General features: G+C 46.9%; 1 protein-coding gene across 1 annotated transcript in view; it reads right to left on the bottom strand.

The window, feature by feature from the left end:
- Positions 1–25,444, bottom strand: part of scn5lab (sodium channel, voltage gated, type V-like, alpha b) — a 283,003-nt gene that overhangs the window by 249,752 nt on the left and 7,807 nt on the right. Inside the window, exons 4-5 of the mRNA XM_056299257.1 lie at positions 15,682–15,771; positions 13,462–13,590 (exon numbers count right to left, since the gene is read on the bottom strand). Coding sequence (XP_056155232.1) covers positions 13,462–13,590; positions 15,682–15,771 — 219 coding nt within the window. The remainder of the gene's footprint in view (positions 1–13,461; positions 13,591–15,681; positions 15,772–25,444) is intronic.

Raw genomic sequence — 25,444 nt, forward strand, 5'->3', positions numbered from 1 at the left:
CTCTCAAGATCTCTCTCTCATAAGATCTCTCTCTCTCTCTCTCTCTCTCTCTCTCTCTCTCTCTCTCATAAGGGGTCTCTCTCTCGATCTCTCTCTCTAGATGTCTCTCATAAGATCTCTCTCTCTCATAAGATCTCTCTCTCTCTCTCTCTCTCTCCTCTCTCTCTCTCTCTCTCTCTCTCTCTCTCTCTCTCTCTCTCTCTCTCTCTCATAAGGGGTCTCTCTCCCAAGATCTCTCGATCTCTCTCTCATAAGATCTCTCTCTCTCTCTCTCATAAGGGGTCTCTCTCAAGATCTCTCTCTCATAAGATCTCTCTCTCTCTCTCTCTCTCTCTCATAAGGGGTCTCTCTCTCAAGATCTCTCGATCTCTCTCTCATAAGATCTCTCTCTCTCTCTCTCATAAGGGGTCTCTCTCAAGATCTCTCTCTCATAAGATCTCTCTCTCTCTCTCTCTCTCTCTCTCTCTCTCTCTCATAAGGGGTCTCTCTCGATCTCTCTCTCTCTCTCATAAGGGGTCTCTCTCAAGATCTCTCGATCTCTCTCATAAGATCTCTCTCTCTCTCTCTCTCTCTCTCATAAGGGGTCTCTCTCAAGATCTCTCTCTCATAAGATCTCTCTCTCTCTCTCTCTCTCTCTCTCATAAGGGGTCTCTCTCAAGATCTCTCTCTCTCTCTCTCATAAGGGGTCTCTCTTAAGATCTCTCTCTCATAAGATCTCTCTCTCTCTCTCTCTCTCTCTCTCTCTCTCTGTCATAAGGGGTCTCTCTCAATATCTCTCTCTCGATCTCTCTCTCATAAGATCTCTCTCTTTCTCTCATAAGGGGTCTCTTTCTCTCTCATAAGGGGTCTCTCTCAAGATCTCTCTCTCCTAAGATCTCTCTCTTTCTCTCATAAGGGGTCTCTTTCTCTCTCATAAGGGGTCTCTCTCAAGATCTCTCTCTCTCTCATAAGATCTCTCTCTTTCTCTCATAAGGGGTCTCTCTATCTCAAGATCTCTCTCGCTCTCTCATAAGATCTCTCTCTCTCTCATAAGGTTATTGCAGGGCAGACAATCTATGTGAGCCGGAAAAGGGGAATTAAAGAATGTATAGAACGTCATGTTGAACTGTTGTTTTGCAGGATGGTCAAGGCCAGGATAAGAGTAGACTTCAATTATTACAAGGCAATGAAAGACCTGGACACATTCACAACTGTGTGGCGTTATAAAGGGCTGCTGTGTTCCACCATAAAGGATGAGCTGGGTTTTTTCTGAAGAGCTTGGATAAAAGGGGTCCTACCTGTTTTTTATTTTTTGAGTTGTTGGTGAATGATTGTTTTTTGGGCTTGTTAAAAAATGCTTATTGATTGTTTGTACAATGACAAGTATTGTTTATGTTTGGAGGGATTTCAAGTCTGCTTTTTGTTTAATTTTTTTTTGTTAAATAAAGACTTGGTTTAAAATTCTCTCATAAGGTCTCTGTCTCTCAAGATCTCGCTTTTTTTCCTGACTATGATTTAAAGTTGTTGCCTTTAACCTAAGTTATTTAGCATAATCAAACAGGTACTGTTCGATGAAGAATTTGTAGCCTTTGTCGAGTTAGGACCTAACCCTAAACCTAACGCAAATGTTTCGGCCATGCGTGGTACATCATCTAGCCGTATTTCAGGCAGGTTTGTGAGCGACTGTGTAAACTCCATAGTCTGTCCGGAAGTTAGCATACCCTGCAAGGAGCCAGAACGGAAGTTCCCTGACATCATTTGAAAAGGGCCTATTCCCCCCAGCCCCCCCCAACAGGCCCCCCGACTGACCAGAGGAGGCGCTAGTGCAGCGACCAGGACACATACCCACATCTGACTTCCCACCCGCAGACATGGCCAATAGGGCTCCTTGCTGGCTATGTCACGAAATCTTCGCGCAATGCAGCTTGGGATCGAAAAGCGGAAAAACAAGCCAAACAGCCACGCACAACACGCCTTGCTTTCATAGTCTCAACACAAGAACTGAGCGAACTAGAAGAATTTCGTTGTTTTAATCCCATGAGTGGTTTATTTCAGCAATCTGGAAGTTTTCCGGCAAGGGTATTTCTTACAAGAAACAGGCTCGCCCGAACAACAACAGGAGAACTATGCCAGAACATAGGAATACAGGAGTCTCACTTAAGTCATACATGTAGGGGAGGGTTTTAACGCTGAAGCCCCTCCACAGCCTTACCAGGGTGACGAAGAGCTGCTCCTTAACTGATATGTTTTGTGGGGCACCAAATCCTTCCCTGTCTTTGTCGCCATTTTCTTTTCCATCCCAGTAATTCAGTTCATACTTAGCCTGTCCAAGGAAACTGAACGGTGCATTAAACTGTAAGGAATCAAGTCCAGTAAAACATTGACATTTCTTGTCATTTGCAATAATGCGACCACACGACATCAAATGAACTCTGCTGGAACTAGAGGATTCTGCATTTGTTCCTTCTGTTATGAACTGATTTCTGTATGCCATACTTTCAACTGTGGCTCCAAGAGTGTACTTGCAGTAGATGGTCTGTGTAGACTTATCCTGAAAGGGATAGCAGGCATCGCCCCCACCATCATCAGCCCCGACTAACATGGAATTAGATTCTTCAGTTGGGCAATCCTTCTGCTGAAACACGGCCAGTACTAATCACTTCAGGCTCAAGTCATTCCTTTGTGACTTTAGAAGGGCCCACAATACGACTTTCTCGGGCTTGTTTCGTTCTTAATAATTTTGTTGCACGAAGAGCACGACCCTCCATTTCTTTCTCGGTAAGAGTGGCAAGAACAGGGTCAGGATGGTCCTCCGTAGGACCCTCCCCCCAAAGAAATGTAAACTACATATGTAAGGGTCCTTCTTAATGTCCAAAAGATGACAGAAGTCTTTCCTTCCACATGCATGAAGCCACCTCTTTGCTTTTTCTGTCTTCTCCTGTTCGTGTTTCTTTTCCCACTCCGTTAGGCCATCTTTCACGGTTCCTGGCTTTGGGAATCTCACAAACTCTGTTCCTTCAGACAGCCTTTCTTTACATCATGAATCCGGTCTACAAGTTCCCCAGCAGCAATGCTTTGTGGCACCTTTTCTAGACTGTTTGGCTCCCTCTATGACAAGGTTACCAGCCATCGTAAACACAAATCTTCTGCAAGACCACTTTCACACACTAGAAACGAAGAGCAGTTTGTCCGCAAATCAATCCCATGATTCAATGCGTGCTCAAGCCTGCTCTGTTTTCACAAGCGCAGTGGAGCCCTACTGTGTCTGTAGGGACACCCGACCAGGCCGGAGGTAACACGGGGATTCGAACCGGCGAGCCCCATGTTGGTAGGCAATGGAATAGACCGCTACACTACCACGATGCCCTTGGTGAAGGATATTTAAGGAATAAATCGATAAACCGGAACAAATCACGGCGTCTTTTTTTCTTCTTCTGTTTGATGAAATGTGATGAAATATCAACAGACAATCACTTTTCCCCCCCAAACCGACGGTGTAACACGAGCTCAGACTTGATAAGAGGTTTTAGCGGGCGTCCACACGGCGCGCGCTCTCCGTCAGACTGAATCAGATTGGATGCTGAGAGCCGGAATGGCGCCAGCCGGCAGCGGCCATTTTGGAGCCCCGGTCGGATTAAGTCATCTGATCCCCAGCCGCTAACGGCCCTCCATTACGGCTCATATTTCATCGGCGTTGACTGGCGGGCTGATTGAATTACAGTGGGGGGAGGATGGGCGAGCCAGAGCAGGTCATTTAGATGCAGGTGGTGAAGGATGAGCTGGCTGTCAGATAGTCCCACACACACACACACACACACACACACACACACCGGCGAAGCGGAGAGGACGCCGAATCAGACACGTTCACAAGTTAAAGCGCCTTCAGTGTGTGGCTGGGAGAAATTAGGAAAAGGCTTTAGTGTGTGAACTTCAATTCCGAACCGAATGTGGGAGGGAGGAGTCACAGAACCAAATGTGGGAGGGAGGAGTCACAGAACCAAATGTGGGAGGAGTCACAGAACCGAATGTGGGAGGGAGGAGTCACAGAACCAAATGTGAGAGGGAGGAGTCACAGAACCGAATGTGGGAGGGAGGAGTCACAGAACCGAATGTGGGAGGAGTCACAGAACCGAATGTGGGAGGAGTCACAGAACCAAATGTGGGAGGGAGGAGTCACAGAACCAAATGTGGGAGGGAGGAGTCACAGAACCGAATGTGGGAGGGAGGAGTCACAGAACCGAATGTGGGAGGAGTCACAGAACCGAATGTGGGAGGAGTCACAGAACCAAATGTGGGAGGGAGGAGTCACAGAACCAAATGTGGGAGGGAGGAGTCACAGAACCGAATGTGGGAGGAGTCACAGAACCGAATGTGGTCACCGAACCGAATGTGGGAGGGAGGAGTCACAGAGCTAATGGACTGTGTGGCTGAACTGAAGAGGGTTCTGTGCCGTTTGGTTTTGTATAATTGGAAGTAATTGTAGTGTGTCAATCTGTGTGTACGTGTAAGTTTGTGTGTGTGTGTGTTCTCTGGTGTGTGTTGTTTCACTGACCTACTGATGGTACCCATTAACACATCGTTACTTCCCAAGAATCACTAAATCACACAGTCATCACACCAGCACAGGGCGGAGCCAGTCTGCTCCTGTCAGTGTGTCAAGTGTGCGTGCACGTGTAGGGAGGCCAGAACCGTGTGTGTGTGTGTGTGTGTGTGTGTGTGTGTGTGTGTGTGTGTGTGTGTGTATTGACTCTGGTACCATGGGAAACCTGTCTCAGTGGAAAGAGCATTAATCACCCTGTGTGTTATTGTGTGTGTGTGTGTGTGTGCATTTGCCTGGTGTTCTTTTAAACTATGTATTTGTTTGAATAGATTTGGTGAATGTGTGTGGGTGTGTGTCTGTGTGCATGTATGTGTCTGTGTGTGCGTGTATGTGTATGTGTGTGCGTGTATGTGTGCGTGTGTATGTGTGTGCATGTATGTGTGTGTCTGAGTGCGTGTATGTGTGTCTGTGTGTGTCTGTGTGTGTATCTGTATGTGTATGTCTTTGTGTATGTCTGTGTGCGTGTATGTGGGTGTGTGTCTATATGTGCATGTATGTGTGTGTCTGAGTGCGTGTCTGTGTGTCTGTGTGTGCGTGTATGTGGGTGTGTGCCTATATGTGCATGTATGTGTGTGTCTGAGTGCGTGTATGTGTGTCTGTGTGTGTCTGTGTGTGTATCTGTATGTGTATGTCTTTGTGTATGTCTGTGTGCGTGTATGTGGGTGTGTGTCTATATGTGCATGTATGTGTGTGTCTGAGTGCGTGTCTGTGTGTCTGTGTGTGCGTGTATGTGGGTGTGTGTCTATATGTGCATGTATGTGTGTGTCTGAGTACGTGTATGTGTGTATGTGTGTGTCTGTATGTGTATGTCTGTGTGTCTGTGTGCATGTATGTGTGTGTCTGTGTGCGTGTATGTGTGTGTCTGTGTGCGTGTATGTGTGTGTCTGTGTGTGCGTGTGTGTATTTACCAGCCATCACTCTGGTTTTAATAAAGGTTGGGCACAGAAAGGTGACGTGTCAGGGGCAGACAGGATCTTTTGTGTGTGTGTGTGTGTCTGTGTCTGTGTGTGTGTGTGTCTGTGTCTGTGCATATGTACACACATTTGTATATTTATTTGTGTACACATGATCCCACATCTTTTTGTGTATAATGCCCCGTGCGTGTTTATAGCATTTACATGCCTGTGTGTGTGTGTCTGTGTGTGTGTATATGTGTGCGTGTCTGTGTGCGTGTGTGTGTGTGTGTGTGTGTGTGTGTGTGCGCGGGTGGGGAAGGGTGACTTATGTGTCCCTGTCCTGCTAAAGATCCATCTGACCACAAGGCCTCCAGTTCAAGGACGCACACTTTCTGACGGTGTGTGTGTGCACGCCAGCTCACGCACAAGTGTGAGTAGATGTGTTGGTAATTGACCCGAGAGGCCAGACGTGACATCAGTGCTTCACCACGGAAGCTCCAGAAGGATGGAGAGCGGGTGGAGGGGCGCCCACATGGAAGGGAGAAAAGGAAGAAGCCAGTGGTGGAGAAGAGAAGAGAAGAGAAGAGCAGGTGTGTGATTTTCTCTTCCATAGCCTTGTGTATATTACTGCTAATTATAAACATCTCAAACAGTATTACACATGGTACTTCCACTGGACGTCACTGTGGCTGACCTTTGACCTCATGACTGCCGGTTGCTTGTAGTGCTGGTGAACTAGGAAATGTAGTTTTTTTCCTATGCCAATGTTTTCACTGTTATAAGTCCCTTGGGACAATAGAACAATAATCCATCCACCCACTATCTGAACCCCTCATCCTGCTCTCAGGGCCGCCGTGGGGATGCTGAGCCTATCCCAGCAGTCACCGGGCAGCAGGCGGGGGACACCCTGGACAGGCCGCCAGGCCATCACACAGGGCCCCCCCCCCACACACACACACACACACACACACATTCACACCTAGGGACCATCTAGTCTGGCCGAGTCACCTGACCTACAGGTCTTTGGACTGTGGGAGGAAACCAGAGCCCCTGGAGGAAACCCACGCAGACATGGGGACAACATGCAAACTCCACACAGAGGACGACCCGGGACGACCCCCAAGGCTGGACTACCCCGGGGCTCGAACCCAGGACCTTCTTGCTGTGGGGCGACCACACTAACCACTGCACCACCGTGCCGCCCCAGAAGAATAATGACAGAGGTTAAATGGTGAGTTCAACAGATCACAGCTGCTTCGTTCTTTTAATCATATCAGACGACGGCTTCGGTCCTGCCCTCCTGTAAACCCCGTCAGCTTATTTAACAGACCGGGGGGGAGGGGGGGTCTCAATCCACGGCTCTGTCTGAGGGCACCTTTGCCATCCTGGAATGTGATTGGGAAGCGCGGTGACCTCCAGCCGGGTGCTCAGGGTGGCACGTCGATCAGATGAGCTGGTTCTGAAGGTTCATCTTGGCTCGGTGGCTTCGCTCCTCACCTCCCGGTCCTCCGCGCTGATCCATCAGAAACCGACCGCCAACCAAACCACAGCGGTGGTGATTTACCATCCACCGGTCCAACGTGGACAAAGCCTGTGCCTGTTTTCACCTTTATTATTCATATGTATTAATTAATCCTGTGACACCTTCACACCAACCTTCATTAATGTAGTTTGTGTCTTCTCTCTCTCTCTCTCTCTGATGTCTTCTTCTCTTCTTCTGTGTGTATGAATGGTGTGATGTGAGTCTCCCTTGTGTGCACATGCACTTTGTCCTCCCCGGTCTCCATGGTGATAGTGGTCGCCACCTGGCCACTGCTTGGCATCCCCCTCATCACATTTTATTTTTATATATCTTATAAGTCCATATAATTTTGTTATGCTGTTTCAATGTTACATCCTTCTCTCACTCAGATGTGTGACTAATGTGGTTTTGGTTTTTTTGTCTCCATGGTGACGGTGGTCACGTGGCTCAGGGTCCCGGGCTGTTCCGGTGGCGTCTGGACACTGCTTGGCATCCTGCTCATCATATTCTTCATATATGTTATAAGTCCATTATAACTGTGTTATCCTCTTTCAGTGTTGTTTTGTGTAAATTGTGTAAACACGACATCGTCTTGGGAGAGAGATCCTCCTCTGTTGCTCTCCCTGAGGGTTCTTCCTGTTTATTCGCCCTGTTAAAGGGTTGTTTTTTTTTAAGGGAGTTGTTCCTTATCTGACGTGAGGGTCTAAGCATAGGATGTTGTGTTGCTGTCAAGCCCACTGAAGCCAATTTGTGATGTTGGTCTCTATACAAGCTAAATTGACGTGACTAAGCAGAAGCAAATTCCTCTGCCCTTCGCTTTTCCCCAATATTGCCACAACGCAATTCGCTCAGTGTAGGCAGAAGCCCGGCAGATGTAATCCACTATCGGGGGTGGATTCGCTGAGCCAGTCTCAGTGAAACAAAGGGCAGCAGAAGGTGCAAAGTTCTTGCTCGTCCCGTTGAGGAGAAGCAGCTCGTCCATGCTGCTGGGCGTGGAGCGGAGGTTTGCCAGGTGAATCGCTGGGAGCGCAGATCGAAATCGCCGCTGTCGGAGTCTCACCAGTGTACCGCCCAACATCCCCGTCTGCATCGCCTTCATGTCCCACAGAGAGCCGTTGTTCCTCATACTAAGATCTCCAAAACACTTCCCAGGTTTGTGAAAACTTGTGAAAGACCATCGCGAGTTAACTGCCCAACATTAAGCAGTTCTTCTCTAGTGAAAGTAATCGGGTTTGAATAACAGGACACAGTAGCTCCGCTTTTGCGCTCCAGAGACGGCGAGCTGAGACGAGCTGCGATTCTCTGCCTCTGAGTCTTTGCACCAAAACCGAGCATTTCTGTATTGTCTTTGTTCAATTGTAAAAAGTTCTCTGACATCCATAGGGTAATATCGTCAATACACTGAGTTAGGGACTGTATGGGATCTAGGTCATCAGGAGATAGGGATAAGTACAGTTGTGAATCATCTGCATAATTATGGTAATTTATTTTGTGTTTCTGTATAACGTGTGAGTGGGAGCATACAGAGATTAAATAGTAATGGTCCAAGAATCGAACCTTGGGGTACCCCACATATAGTACCCACTAGGTCTGAGGCAAAGTCTCCAAGGGACACAAAGAACTGCCAGCCCTGTAGGTAGGTTCTACATCAGTTCAGAACCGGGCCAGAGAGACCGACCCACTTTTTCAAGTCTCTCTAGTAAAATATCATGGTCAACAGTGTCCAAGGTGGCACTGAGATCCAGGAGCACAAGAACTGATAATTTATTAGAAATTGTGTTCATATGCAGATCATTCACAACTAGAATACGTGCTGTTTCTGTGCTATGGTGAGATCGAAAACCTAAGCGATGAAGGGCTAGAAGGTTGTTTGAAGTTAAATAGTTATTAAGCTGAGAATAAACTGTTTTTTCAAGTAATTTAGTAAGTTGGAGATGGGCCTGTAGTTGGCAATAACTATCGCATCAAGGTTGCTCTTCTTCAGAGGTGGTTTAATGACAGCTGTTTCCAGTGCTGCAGGAAATATACCTGACCGAAGAGAGCAGTTAATAATTTCTAATACCTCAGGTGCTAAACAATTAAAAACAGATTTAAAAAATTTGCTGCTGGTTTTTTAAGTTCTAGAGGGTCAAAGTGAAACATGGCGCCAGTGATATTTCTGGAGAACTGGAGGGTAGGTTCATTACTGGATCTTGAGGCACTAATGTTCTGTCTCATGGCAATAATTGTGTTATTGAAGAATGTAGCGAATTGCTCATGTTTTTCATTAGACAGCATTTCTGATGGGTTTGGAGATGGTGGATTAATAAGTCGACCGACAGTTGAGAAGAGCACTTTACTATTGTTAATATATTCAGTAATGGTTTCGGACAAAAAAGACTGTCTGGCCTGTTTAAATTCTTTGTTGTACTTACTCAGTCTATCCTTGTAAATTTCATGGTGCACTTGAAGTTTAGTCTTTCTCCACTGTCGTTCCGCCTGGCGACACTCTCTCTTAAGCTGCCTAACAACCACTCCATTTCTCCAGGGGGCTTTTTGTTTTTCTATGTTTTTAGTTTTAACAGGTGCAATGTTGTTAAAGATAGTTCATATTTCGGAGTTGAAGTTGTTCACAAGATCCTCAGTTTGTGATGCCGTGAATGATGACAACTCATTTAAAGTTTTCTTAAATGTGTCAGTTCTTTTATCCGAGCACTCTTCCATTGTACAGGAAAAGCAGACATCAAAAAATAGGTAACAATGATCTGAAATAGCGACATCCATGCACAGGGTACAGTAATATTAAACTCTTTGATACAACTTAAGTCCAGAGTATGCCCCCTGTCGTGGGTGGGTCCAGAAACATGCTGAATGAGGGCAAATGCCTCCAGTAAGCTAAGTAGGTTTCTAGCATCGGGGTCTGTTTGATTGTCAACATGAACATTAAAATCACTTGAGACAATGAAACAAACGCAGTCAATGGAAACCTTAGACCGTAGCTCAGCAACTTCGTCAAGAAAGCCATGTTTAGATTTTGGTGGCCGATAGACAGGAATTATTAAAATCGTAGCATATGACTGGTATGAATAAAACAGGTTTGCAGCTAGCATTCGTGAGCCTGCTCGATTTGGATGGAGTCCATCATGTTTAAAAATAGAAGTGCATTCCCAGAACGATTAACATTGTCGATAAAATTAAACTGTAAACGACAGCACTGTGACTGAAGCCAGGTGTGAAGCCGCAAAGTCTGCTAAAATAACCAACGCCACAGCCAAAAGTGGGAAGTGGGTCAGAGATAAAAACCTCCTTCTTACTAAGATTTAGAAGGTTAAAAAGACGCATAAAACCAGATTTTAAAAGCTCTCACTGATGCCTTGGAAGGTCATTTGTGCCAACGTAAATGACAACTTCGTAATGGAGGTATACTGAGATAACAAACTAGGAAGTTCTACCAGAATGTTATTTACATTGGCACCTGGAAAGCAATGTGTTGCAGCCCTGTTGGACCTGATGATAGATTCACCCACAATCAGAACAGAAGGTGGCTGTGAACAGGGACGGATTAAACCAATCTGGGGCCCGGGGCACCATAATTCACGAGGCCCCCCTATAACAACACCAGAGAGTCTGAATGCAATTTCCCCAAGCAGTTTTGATTAGTCATGTGACTTACAGTAATCACCGGAAACAACGCAACGCATGTGATATTATTAAAGGACCTACAAAACGTTACATTATTATTATTATTATTATTATTGTTGTTGTTGTTATTATTATTTCACCCGTCACCAGCACTAACTGCTAAGGTGCGCAAACGTCACGTTAACGTTACCTCCCAGAATGCATTGAATATGTAAGGGATAATGTACAGTGAGCCGGTTATTATTACGAAATAAACCCCGACAGGGTGATGCAGGACCCCGACGCGAAGCGGAGGGGTCCTGCATCACCCTTGAATCACCCTAATGATTTTTGTTTTTGTTTGTATGTGTAGCCTATAACATTTAATTGTACATTGGTGCTAATGAATCCATATTTGAAATAATAGAGGAATATTTTTGGCATACAATTGGAAAAAATATTGTAGCGAATTCAGGGGACAACGCAACCACAGGAAGTGCCGCGGCCGGGAAGCGAACCCGTATCGCCCGCACCGCAGGAGACATTGCTAACCGCTCGACTAAAGGGTCAGACCCGCCAGCCAGCGGCCAGCGTGTCTTCTTATCCATGCACGTTACAATATTTTGCCACCATGATTGAGAATTCTAGTGAAATCATGTCTTATATAAACCCTGGTAATCGACATTACCTCTTGTAATGATTATTTATAGAAGGGGTAATCATTGGGCGGATTTCAGAGGACGTAATTTCGCTAATCTTGGGGGCCCCCAAAAGGGCGGGGCCCTGGGGCCCGGGCCCCGTTGGCCCGTGCATTAATTCGTCCATGGCTGTGAAATGGGTGCAGTAGAAGAGCGCACCTGACCAGCATATACCGGTGGATGGGGGCTACCAGCCAGTGTAGAGGCAACAGCACCAGGGGGATGCAACGGTGGTCAGTTCAGACCTGGCAGAGTGTCTGGACACTGCCTCCTCCAAGAACCTCAACCATCGAATGAATTGAAGTTTCCTTTTGGGATCCGGGGTAGTGACCAGTAGCCAATGGTGAGCGCTCCGTTCCTGGATGCAACGGATTGGTCAGCGGAGGGAAGTCTTTGCTGTCCAAAATGTCAAATCCATTTGCTGGAAGGTCAGGAGGAGCAGCCAATAAGGAGGAAGGACAGCCAGCCAGATCAGGATGTACCAGAGGAGTTGGGGAGGTCAGATTTTCCAGAACTTGAAATTTATTTCCTAGCTAGAACGCCTCATTTGAGAGCTGCTGGAGGTGGTGTTTACCCTGGCGGGATTCACTGTTCTTAACAAGGACCCAAGGCTCTGTGATGGATGGAGTCAAGCAAACTTGGGTCTTAGGTTTTGCTCCAAGGCTGAGCCACACATCCTCCCCCAGGGTATAGAGGGCTGTGGAGTAAAATGCTTCACCTCCAGACCACGAAATAGTGGTAGCGTTGTCCTAGGCTAACGCTGTGTGGTCTGGGGCGAGGATGGGCTGGTGCTCCTCTGATTGCCCAGGAAGGAGAGGTGTTTTGACTGTGCTGTGGCCACGGATGATAGGTCCAGGATTAACTTCTCCTTCTCCCTGAGTGCAACCTGCAGTCAGGTAACGTCAGTCTTCAATTGTGGAAAGTCTTCAATTGTAGCATGGCAATACACACACATGGCCATGTTTGTTGTGAGGCAATTAGAAAGAAAATTGGCATAAAAGTCTGTAAAGTTGCAAAAAGCTTAAAATCCTCAATAAAAGCAACCGGCTAGCCTAGCCACCAGGCTAAAAATAAACCTAGTTAAACTGGCAGCAGTCACGAAGCTCCAGTAAGCTACGTCCAGCTGATAGCCAACTACTAATAACTTAAGATCCAAAGGTCCGATGGCTAATTTTTTTTACCTTGTTAAACTATATCAGTAAAACGACCAGGATCTAAAAGTGTAAAATTGTGGCTAAAAACAAGACAAAAAATGTCAATTTATGACAGCTTCTACAGGTAAAACACAACACCGACACACGTGTAGATAGAACGAAATCGGCAAGAGTAGCAGTACCGTTAAAATCTTAACGATACCCATCCCTACTTGTCGGTATTTAATATATAGTGTTGATGTAGAGAACTTGCTATATAACAAGGTAAATACTTGGTATTTCAGATGTGATGCTGCTGTTGTTGCAGCGTGAACTATTGATGGGTATAAGGCATTTGTTAGCCCACCCACCCAATATCACCACCAGCTGTCACTGGTGATAACTCTCGCTCTCTCCGAGGCTGGATTAGCATCTTGAGTTTTGTTTCAGAGCTAGAATGGTCACAGGTAACTTTTGTAGTACTATAGGACAGGACACAGTAAGCTCGGCCGGTGGTTTGCTTGTATTTTTTTCCTGACGAGGGAAGGGTGGTCAGAGGGCCAAGGGTTAAGAGGCACGGTTCACTACCGAGGAGGGGATATGGTAGAAGGAGTTAAGGTGGTAGGAGGGGAGGTTGAATGCCGAGATTTGATGCCGGATCAAATAGAAAAGATACTTCCGTAAGTTTGAGCGCCATTGGAGTCACGTGTGGTAAGTCGTGCACGTGCACTGAAAGGTACTTTGGTTAAAAGCCTTCAGCGAGTCTCACACGTTTGTGTCATGTTCGACTGGAGATGGACAAAGGCACAGTGTTATAATACAGGTTGGGCTTTTATTCTGAAACCTGTGTTGCTGTCTAGTGTGTACTTACAAATGGCCGTCTGGGCAAGTGAATATGTGCATGCATGTGACATGTGTGACTGCATGTTATGTGTGTTTCAGATTCCCGCGTACATGCAGTCACACCCTTGTGTGTGTGTGTGTGTGTGTGTGTGTGTGTGTGTGTGTGTGTGTGTGTGTGTGTGTGACTCACGCCATGACTATGACGCTGAAATCTAGCCAGTTCCAGGGGTCCCTCAGGAAGGTAAAGGGCCCCAAACAAAAGCCCCTAGCAAGGATCTTAATCAGCGACTCAAACGTATAGATACCTGTAAAGGTGTACCTGAGAGAGAGAGAGAGAGAGAGAGAGAGAGAGAGAGAGAGAGAGAGAGAGAGAGAGAGAGGGAGGAGGGAGTAGACAGGAAGTAAGGGCAACCAGGTCTTAAATGCTTCATTAAAAGCTGAGTTTACACCAAAAGATTCGCGATGCGATGAGATGAGAGGAACCCGTTTTAGAGAAGTTGCAGAGGTGTAGGTGACGTGGTCTCAGCTGGACTCACGCCGGCCGATGGCGTCGTCTGGGACTCCGCTTGTCAAGTCACCAGTGGCTGGTTTTAGAACGTAAGGCGCGTCACCCGTTTCAACAGCCAATCGGCTCGTAGCGAAGTCAGCTGGTCAAGTCGGTTACAAACTGGCTGGACAAAATGGCGGAGTTTTGGACGGAGGAAAGAGGGGAGAAATTGACCAGGAGGTTCACAGCATACATTTGCTTAAGGCCCCCGGGTATTCTCCTGAAGCAGCCATGGACGGCTCCAAAGTCTCTCGTTTTCCTGTTTTCACCGTGTCATCAACACTAGAACTGAGACTGTAGCAAGTAACTCCCTATCACGGTCCTCCTTCACTTTATTTTTTCTCCCCTTTTCTCCCCAATTGTACCCGGCCAATTACCCCACCCTTCCGAGCCATCCCAGTCTCTGTTCCACCCCCTCTGCCGATCTAGGGAGGGCTGCAGACTACCACATGCCTCCTCCCATACATGTGGAGTCACCAGCCGCTTCTTTTCACCTGACAGTGAGGAGTTTCACCAGGGGGATGTAGCACATGGGAGGATCACGCTGTTCCCCTCAGTTCCCCCCTCCTTAGGTGCCCTGACTAACCAGAGGAGGCGCTAGTGCAGCAACCAGGATACATACCCACATCCGGCTCCCCACCCGCAAACACGGCCAATTGTGTCTGTAGGGACGCCCGACCAAGCCGCAGGTATCACGGGGATTCGAACCGCCGATCCCCGTGTTGGTAGGCGACGGAATAGACCGCCACGCCACCCAGAGGCCCTCTCATTTTAAAGCGCTAGAAAAAAGTCTGAAAAGCAACCCAGTTGGAACGCAAGCACAGAGTCATTGCTATGGAAACGATACGCCGTCTCATCTCGTGTCCGTGGTGTAAACTGGCAGGTTTGAGGAAGTCGCACCACCTTCTTTTTCAAGTCGGGGCACATTTCAACTCGTCTTGTGGCAAATCTTTGGTGTAAACTGGGTTTAGGAAGCACTCCCCAACTCTACGTTCACGCTGGAAAACTCGGGAAATGTTGTTTGTATTTTTGTTTGTAAAAGGTGTTTACACCTTTTACCTGTGCACATTAAAACAATGTTAGATTTCACTTCACGATGAGTCAGTTAAAACTGTTCACATATGATTCTGTTCAATAAAGGCTGTTTCGTGCTTTTGAGCTGTTTCAGAGAATGGATGAATATCAAGACATTTTTTTTCCCCCACCCTTTTTCTCCCTAATTGTACTTGGCCAATTGCCCCACTCTTCCGAGCCGTCCCGGTCTCTGCTCCGCCCCCTCTGCCAATCCGGGGAGGGCTGCAGGCTACCACATGCCTCCTCCCATACATGTGGAGTCACCAGCCGCTTCTTTTCACCTGACAGTGAGGAGTTTCACCAGGGGGACGTAGCACGTGGGAGGATCACGCTGTTCCCCCTGAACAGGCGCCCCGACCGACTAGAGGAGGCGCTAGTGCACCAACCAAGACACATAGCTACATCCGGCGTTCCACCTGCAGACATATCCAATTGTGTCTGTAGGGATGCCCGACCAAGCCGGAGGTAGCACGGGGATTTGAACCGGCGATCCCCGTGTTGGTAGGCAACAGAATAGACCGCTAGACTACCCGGACGCCCCAGCTCAAGTTGAGTAACTGTTCTACGTTCATACGCTGTCACCATAGCAACACGCTGAATTAATAGCTAGCCCAGTAAGTATTCAAAGCTTTGGCTTCACGGCTAACCTTTGCTTCATAACATAGCAGACAGTTTGACGTGTAGGTAGACGAGCAGACAGAAGACAGGGAGAAAGACAGACAGACAGACAGACAGACAGACAGACAGACAGACAGACAGACAGACAGACAGACAGACAGGTGTACTTACTCAAGGTATTTGGCCCAGTAGGCTGGCTCGGACATGGCCATGAAGCAACAGTTGGTCAGGATGGTGCACATGATGAATAAACTGAATAATGTGAGCGGGTTAAGGACAGACTGGAACCAAATGCAGGTTAAAGGTCAGTCTCAGCTAGAGAGACAGCATGCTAACATGAAGACCGCATCCGTTGTTGGAAAGACACCACACCCGAGTCAAGCTTATGTACTCTTCTGTCATTTCCAGGTGTAAACTCTTCCCGCAAAACAGCACCGACCAAATCCCTAACAGGGAAACGTCTTATTTATATGGGTCTTTTTTTGTTACATCTTTCCCCCCTTTTTCTCCCCAATTGTATCCGGCCAATCATCCCACTCTTCTGAGCCGTCCCGGTCTCTGCTCCGCCCCCTCTGCCAATCCGGGAAGGGCTACAGACTACCACATGCCTCCTCCCATACATGTGGAGTCACCAGCCGCTTCTTTTCACCTGACAGTGAGGAGTTTCACCAGGGGGACGTAGCGCGTGGGAGGATCACACCATTTCCCCCCAGTTCCCCCCCTCCCCTCTGAACCGGCAACCCAACTGACCAGAGGAGGCGCTAGTGCAGTGGCCAGGACACATACCCACATCCGGATTCCCTCCCACAAACACGGCCAATTGTGTCTGTAGGGACGTCCAACCAAGCTGGAGGTAACACGGGGATTCGAACCGGCGATCCCCACGTTGGTAGGCAACAGAATAGACCGCTACGCTAGCCGGACGCCCGTCTTATTTTTATGTTTAACCGTCACGATCTCTCACAAGATGTCTGCTATACAATGGTTTCACATTTAGCTAAAGTCTTACCAAACTAGTTACCACCGCCAACACAAAAATATGGAGTTTCACTCTTCGTCTTGGTGTTGAATGGTCGAAATGTCTCACTAGTTTTAATTCACTCAGGATGGAATCATCAGAAAGTTAACAAAAAAAAACTTAAGAAGAAGAAGAAAGAAAGAAAGAAAGAAAGAAAGAAAGAAAGAAAGAAAGAAAGAAAGAAAGAAAGAAAGAAAGAAAGAAAGAAGAAAGCTATTTTATTTTGTCATTGTAGTTATTTGGTTACAAGGAATTCATCCTCTGCATTGAACCCGTCCTATTGTACAGGAGCAGTGGGCAGCTGCAGCACCCGGGGACCAACACCGGTTCTTCTTTCCCTTGCCTTGCTCAGGGGCACAGGCAGGAGTATTAACCCTAACATGCAGGTCTTTTTGATGGTGGGAGGAAACCCATGCAGACACAGGGAGAACATGCAACCTCCACACAGAAAGGACCTGGAATGGCCTGGGGTTCGAACCCAGGACCTTCTTGCTGTGAGGCAACAGTGCTGACCACTGGACCACCATGTTTCATTTAGTAGACACTTTTATCAACAAAGCGACTTGCAAACAGAGTCAGCAATTAGAACAATTCATAGCAATCACAGTAGTATTATATGAAGAACTAGTAGTGGGGAGAGCCGGGATGAAAGTAACAGTCATCAGATAAAGGTCATTTTAAAAGACAACATTACAGACAGAAAGTAATGTTGATATGATCAACAACTCACATGTGTGTTCTATCAACACCAGGTGCTATTTATCAGCTGCTTCTCCGGGGTCGGGTCGCAGTGGCAGCAAGCTAAGCAGGGCACTCCAGACATCCCTCTCCCCAGCAACGCCCTCCAGCTCCTCCTGGGGGATCCCAAGGTGTTCCCAGGCCGGAATGGACATGTAGTCCCTTCAGCGAGTTCTGGGTCTACCCCGGGGTCTCCTCCCAGTTGGCCGTGCCCGGTAAACCTCCAAAGGAAGGTGCCCAGGAGGCATCCTGATCAGACACCCGAACCACCTCAACTGGTTCCTTTCGATGTGAAGGAGCAGTGGCTCTACTCCGAGCTCCCTCCGGATGTCCGAGCTCCTCACCCTATCTCTAAGGCTGAGCCCAGACACCCTACGGAGGAAACTCATTTCAGCCGCTTGTATCCGCCATCTCACCCTTTCGGTCACTACCCAAAGCTCATGACCATAGGTGAGAGTCCTTTATCTTAACAAAATTTATTAATTTAATTTTTAGAACATAGGGCCTAAAAATCAATGATGCATTAACAGAGTGAACAGTTTTTGGCATATTACTAACTGGTATATTACTTTGTATATGCGTAACTTGGCATATTACTAGCTGTCAGCAGGTGTGTCTCTCCGAGCTCCCTCCATGGCCCTCCACGCTCAGTGAGGCAGAATGAGATGCCATTAACACTGCAATGGGAGCGTGCCCACTCTCCCATAATTGCCACCTTCCAATCTATCAAACCCGAGAGAAATGTCTTAAAAACTACCCCACTGCCTGCCATGTGCAACCTGGGCAGACACACAGGTGGGACGCACAGGTGGGAGGCAATTTGTGAAACCTTGCACAACTGCCAATCATCTCTATAAATGAATCATAATTATTGCAATTCGGTGGAGCGAGCAACACATTCTCAGTATGGAATCTGCCCGAGCTGGATGTGAAACTGATTTTAAACATAGAGCTAATTGTTGATTGAGTGCCGGCTAGTGCGCTGCCATGCACGTGGCACCGGTGCACAGTGACGGGCGTGGTGGTAATCGGTTTACGGACCGGCAAACAAAGCAAATATTCCCCTACTGCTGCTACAGAACAGGCAGATAATTACTCGGTAATGTTAGCTCTGCTGTTACGGACCTCCCAGGCCACCATACCCCTAATGTCATTACGCTGCCCACATACTCGACAGGACTCTCTCTCTCTCTCTATCGCTCCACCCGTCTCATTTACCGCTTCCTGTTTTTCCTCTTGTCTTTTTCTTTCACTCCTTCCGTCTTGCCTTCCTTCTTTCTTTCCTCCTTCCTCTCTATTTCTTCCTTCCTTGTTTTCTTTCTCTCCTTTCTCTGTCCATCCTCCCTTCTTTCGTTTCGTTCCTTCTTTCTCAATCCTGCCATTCTTTCTCTGGTTCCCTCTCTTTTGTTCTCCACGCTCCACTTCACCCTCCTTCTTTTCCTCCTCTGGTACCTCTTCCTGTCTTCGTCTCCATCTTTGTTTTCTTTTTTCTCTCTTTCTTCATGTCTGTGTCTTTCTCCGTCTGTCCTGTTGTGTTCTCACAGGTACGTAAGGGTTTGTTTTTTTTCTCTCTCTTACATTTGGTTCATCAAATTTTTGGTCCAGAACATCAACAGTTATGCACAAAACTGCGTCATGGGAAATGCCATCAAACACAATTCTTGCTGAGCAGACCCTATATACAGATATATATATATATATATATATCCCTCACACCCTTTTTTGGGTGGTGTGTGTCTTGTTTTCCGCAAGCTCAGGTCCTCTGCCAGAGGCCCTAGGATTTTGAGGGTTCTGCGCAGTATCTTAGCTGTTCCCAGGACTGCACTCTTCTGGACAGAGACCTCAGATGTTGGAATCTGGCTCCTGGAATCTGCTGGAGCCAGTCTCCCAGTCTGGGGGTCACAGCCCCGAGCGCTCCTATTACCACTGGGACTACTGTGGATTTTACCTTCCACATCCGATCTAGTTATTCCTTCAGCCCTTGGTACTTCTCCAGCTTCTCGTGTTCTTTCTTCCTGACATTGCCGTTGCTCGGGATTGCTACATCGATCACTACTGCTGTCTTCTGTTCCTTGTCGACCGCCACAATGTCTGGTTGGTTAGCCAGCATCTGCTTCTCAGTCTGGAACTTGAAGTCCCACAGGATCTTAGCTCTGCCATTCTCAACCACCTTTGGTGGTGTGTCCCATTTGGACTTGGGGACTTCCAATCTATATTCAGCACAGATGTTCCTGTACCCGATCCCAGCTACTTGGTTATGCCTTTCAGTGTACGTTTTCCCAGCTAGCATTTTACACTCTGCGACTAAGTGCTGGACTGTCTCAGGGGCGTCTTTGCACAGCCTGCATCTTGGGCCTTGTCTGGTGTGGTAGACCCCTGCCTCAATTGATCTGGTCCTGAGGGCCCGTTCTTGTGCTGCTATCATCAGAGCCTCTATGCTGTCCTTCAGTCAGGTCTTTTCCTGCCACTGGTAGGATTTCTCTATATCAGTCACCTCTTCTATCTGTCGATGGTAATCCTATGGAGGGGCTTGATCTTCCATGATACCTCCTCTTCTTCTTCCTCCCCACTCTCTGTCTTCTGCTGCCTGAGCTACTCACTCAGCAGTGAGTGAGTCTTGGGGTGGGACCTTTTGCTGATGTACTCATGGATGTTCCTTGTTTCATCCTGGATAGTGGTTCTGACACTCACTAATCCTTGGCCCCCGTTGTTTTGCTTAAGGTCCAGTCTCAGGCTGCTGGACTTCGGGTGGAACCCTTCCTGCATTGTGAGGCGTTTTCATGTCCTGATATCTGTGGCCTTTATCTCCTCCTTTGGCCAGCTTATTATTCCCGCTAGGTGTCTGGTGACTCGCAGGGCATACGTGTTGATGGCTTGGATCTTATTCTCCCATTGAGTTGGCTCCTCGGCACCTGCCTCCCTCTCTGGAGATATTTGGCTGTAGCTGACCTCTTGCTGCCTCCTCATGGTTTCCATTTGCCTGTGGAATACCCAGGTACTTGTAACTGTCCTGTATGTTTGTTATCCTGCCATCTGGTAATTCACCACCTTTCCTCTTGTGGCCATATATTTGTATTACACACACACACACACACACACACACCTGAATGCTTGACCCCTACAGTGAGGGGGTCCGGGGGCTCTGTTATGCTGTGGGGGCATTTTCCTGGCATGGTTTGCTTCCACTTGTCCCCTCAGAGGGAAGGGTCACTGCAGATCAATACACAGTTATTGCGAGTGTTCCACCTTTATCCTATGATGAGACAGTTCAATCCCGACAGGAGGGGTCTCTTCCAGGCTGACATTGCCTCCATCCACAGGACACGAGGGGTCACTGAATGGTTTGATGAGGAGGAAAATAATGTAAATCATACGCTATGGCCTTCACAGTCACCAGATCTCAAACCCAACTGCACACCTATGGTGAGATTTTGGACCGACGTGTTGGACAGCGCTCTCCACCACCATCATCGTCATCATCAAAACACCAAATGAGGGAATATCTTCTGGAAGAATGGTGTCCATCCCTCCAGCTGAGTTCAGAGACTCGGAATCTGTGACAGGGAGCACGGAAGCTGTTCTGGAGGCTCACGGTGGCCCAACGCTCACTAAGACACTTTATGTTGGTTTTTCCTTTAATGTATTACCCATCTGTATGTACAAAATGACACACACAATCAACCCCAGAATCCAACACATGTACATACACATAGAGCTTCTTTCTGATATGTCAAAATGCCCATTTCTCATCATCATCATCACACACACCAAAGCATAAGTGTGTGTGTGTGTGTTCACTTAAAACACTTCACAGCTTGTCATGATGGCGCCAGTGCAGCTCGGCATCAAGCCAGAGCACACTTGAAAACACAACCTCGCTAAAAAAACACAAACGCGCACACAATAGCCACCACACTGAAACACACGCACTCCCCAACAGCAAATTCTCCTTGCCATTCCTCCGTCTCTCCTTTCCTTCCCTCTCCCTCTCCCTCACTCTCTTTATCTGGCTCTCACATAGCGACACACACAGCCCCACCGCACATACACACACACAGGACAACACAACACAACAGCCACGCACACACACACACACACACACACACACACACACCCAGCAGCCAGCCCCCGTCTCACACACCTCTGTTGTCGACCTCTTCACCTACTTATCCTACCGACAACAGCGACGTGTCCGCCGGCCTGACATCTCTCAACACCACCAACCACCACCAACCACCACCAACCACCTCCCCTGTTAAAAATAGAGCTGTGTGAGGTGGTGTGTGTGTGTGTGTGTGTGTGTGTGTGTGTGTGTGTGTGTTTTGGGGGACCGTTGAGTTTTTGGTGTGAAGTAATATCTGTCATGTCTACTCGGTGTCTAAAATCCAGTGGCATGTGGTTGTCTGTCTATTTTTTGCAACTGAAAAGACGGTGTTCAACGTCAGCGTAGGCTTAAGCTAACGACGTCCCCCCCCCCCCCCCCTTCAGGAGATGTAAAACATTTCACCATTCACTCCTCCGGCTATTTGTTACACAAATAAGGTTAGATGATTCAAAAAGCATGCAACATTTCAACATCAAAATCGCATCAATGTATCCCTCAACACTTCGCCCGTCAGTCTGTGGATGCACAGCCTCCAAGACGGACCCTCACTCGAATGCAGCCAATAGGAACTTACACTTTCCAACAGTGGCGGCTGGTGCTAAAAACTGAGGGGGCGGGGGGGGCAATTTAGCTTAGCGCAGCCCACCTGACAGCTGCTTTAATGTCCATACAGTCACAGAGTTATTAGGAAGGACCATGTAGCCTATAGATTTTATCAGGGTTGGTAGACGGTGGATGATTGACAGTCGAGATGAGGCATCGTGGTGGGTGGGAACATGATTGACAGCCACGAGAATTGTCCAATCACATTAGATCAAAAAACATTAAACAACACCAATTCACTGCCAATAGAAGTGGGAGTGTCTGGGGCAGCACAGAACAGCGCCCCCTGGAAGATCTGAAGAAACCAATCAGACAGCAGCCTCAGGTCACCTGCTCGCCACAAGTTTGAGGGATTACATAAGGTATGGTTTGGCCGGCGCCCCTCAGCCAGGAAGTATATGTATTCAGACAGGAAGTATATGTATTCAGACAGGAAGTATATGTATTCACCCAGGAAGTATATGTATTCAGACAGAAACCAACCAAACACCATCTGAACCAATACCTAATGATGCTGACAGGCGCTCACAGACTGACCACACTTTTATTTCATCATTATTTGCATCATACAACTACATTATATTTAACATGTTTAAGTAGATTTTCATCTCTTGATATCTGAAGGGGGTGGCGCCCCAGCGCCCTCTACTGGCCAGCCGCCACTCCTCTCCAAAAAGAAAATGTTTGCTATGCGACCATGATGGTCTAACCCTAAACCGTAGCATATCCCTCCGAAAGACGGTCTGACACCTGAACTGATGATTCTAGATGTATTGGAAACCCCAAAACCAACGTAGGAGCTAGTTACAAACACAAACAACAAACATGCTAGCGAGCATTACCACAGCCTAACACTAGCTCACATTACGCTAACGCTAACTCAATTAAACGGACAGTAAGAAAGAGTTCTTGTAGTTCAAAACTACTTGAAGACACAACCCATATGTTAATATTACAGTATTCCAACTAATACTAACCTTGTGCCTCTTCGGGGCGGGGGTGGGGGGGGGTAATACATTAAGCGCTTACAGTCACAAATGCGCAACTCGTATAGAGGGCGACTCAGATCGGGCGGTGGCAAGAATATGCAACACTTCCTGATTTGACTGCAACCCAGAGGAAGTTGTTCCTTTATCACTTCCACATTTTCTATTGACTATCGAGATTCTTTTCATAACTTCTGATCACGTGGAGCAGAGTGGCGCCTGCCCACGCCCGGCTGACTCGGATCACGCAGCAGTGGAGAGCAGCACTGGTCAAGCGAGCTGGACAGAGGACGGGGAGAGGCAGCGGCGGTAGCCAGAACAAACATTTTCCAAAGATTTTGAATCACAGCCACGAGAGGTTCTTCGTCATACAGTCATAACTACCCACAAAAAGGTTGAGGCAGACAGGTCCCGTAGTTTGCGGAATTAGCCGTGGACAGACACACACACAAACACACGCAACCCATTTTCCTGGGATGTGATTATGTTTGAAGATGCTCAGACATTTTACTTTACAGTCTGTCAGAGCAGGACACATCCAGCCATCCATCCGCTATTGCTGGAGCCTATCCCAGCAGTCGTCGGGCGGCAGGCAGGCAGGGAGACACCCTGGACAGGCCGCCAGGCCATCACAGGGCCAACACACATTCACACCTAGGGACAATCTAGTACGGCTGATCCACCTGACCTACAGGTCTTTGGGCTGTGGGAGGAAACCGGAGCCCCCGGAGGAAACCCACGCAGACACGGGGAGGACACGTAAACTCCACACAGAGGACAACCCCCAAGGTTGGACGACCCCCAAGGTTGGACTACCCCGGGGCTCGAACCCGGGACCTTCTTGCTGTGAGGCCACCGCGCTAACCACTGCACCACCGTGCCTCTCTATGGAAAGCCATGACTGCTGAAAATAAGTGACAGACAACACGGCAAACACACTGTCTGTTGTGTGTGTATTTTTGTGCAGAAATGTAAAATATGTTTGCGTGTGGTATGTGTTTGTGTGCCTTTTTGTGTTTGTGTAGAAATATATCATGTGTTGGTTTGTGTGGCGTGTGTTCATGCTTTTAAACAAGTTAAATGTGCGTGCATGACTATGTGCACAGTGCTTGCGAGTGTGTGGGGTGGGTGGGTGTGTGGGGGGGGGGGTATATCTGACATACATGAATTTGCCTGTTTATGAGTGTGTGTGTGTGTGTGTGTGTGTGGTTGGGTAATATTTACTGGTCATGTTTACGATGCGGCGGGTGATGTCTAATATCTGGCTTAGAAATACAACCCAATGGATGAGTCGTGTCACACCACACACACACACACACACACACACACACACACACACACACACACACACACGGTGATTTGTGATTGATATATAAAACGTCATGTGTTAGACGGGCCCCGGCGGGGCTCTGGGTTCGGGAGGTTTGGGGTTTGTGGTTCCCTCTCTCGGGGATGCGAGGCTCTAAACACTCGCTGACACTTCAGATTGAAGCAGTTTTTTTCCCCTCCCCTCCATCGGCCACTTGTCACATTATTTTACATTTTAGTCATTTAGCCGCTGTGCTAATCCAGGCTGATTTACAATGTTCACATCTCACACTCACAGCAATGAATCTCATTACAGCGGCGAGCCGCCGGCGAGCGGCCCTGCCCAAACACACAAACACCGCCCATGTTTTACACTCAGCTTTTCGTTTTGCATTTCTCTGTGGAAGATTCTTCCACCGCCCGATGAACATGATCATTTCTAGCTCTTCTTCTGTGGTGAACTGTCATGTGAGGGCATCTTGTTTCTTCTGATTAACCTCATTCTGGTGTTCCAGAGAAGGCGTGTAGAGCTGGAACGGATTTTTTTAAACTAAATTCAAGTTCTTTATATATTTTTACACTAAATTCAAGTTCTTTATATATTTTTACACTAAATTCAAGTTCTTTACATATTTTTACACTAAATTCAAGTTCTTTATATATTTTTACACTAAATTCAAGTTCTTTATATATTTTTACACTAAATTCAAGTTCTTTATATATTTTTACACTAAATTCAAGTTCTTTACATATTTTTACACTAAATTCAAGTTCTTTATATATTTTTACACTAAATTCAAGTTCTTTATATATTTTTACACTAAATTCAACTTCTTTATATATTTTTAGACTAAATTCAACTTCTTTACATATTTTTAAACTAAATTCAAGTTCTTTATATATTTTTACACTAAATTCAAGTTCTTTATATATTTTTACACTAAATTCAAGTTCTTTATATATTTTTACACTAAATTCAAGTTCTTTATATATTTTTACACTAAATGCAAGTTCTTTATATATTTTTAGACTAAATTCAAGTTCTTTACATATTTTTACACTAAATTCAAGTTCTTTATATATTTTTACACTAAATTCAAGTTCTTTATATATTTTTACACTAAATTCAAGTTCTTTATATATTTTTACACTAAATTCAAGTTCTTTATATATTTT

This window comes from Lampris incognitus, chromosome 19, assembly GCF_029633865.1.
Source record: "Lampris incognitus isolate fLamInc1 chromosome 19, fLamInc1.hap2, whole genome shotgun sequence".
Taxonomy (NCBI): Eukaryota; Metazoa; Chordata; class Actinopteri; order Lampriformes; family Lampridae; genus Lampris; species Lampris incognitus.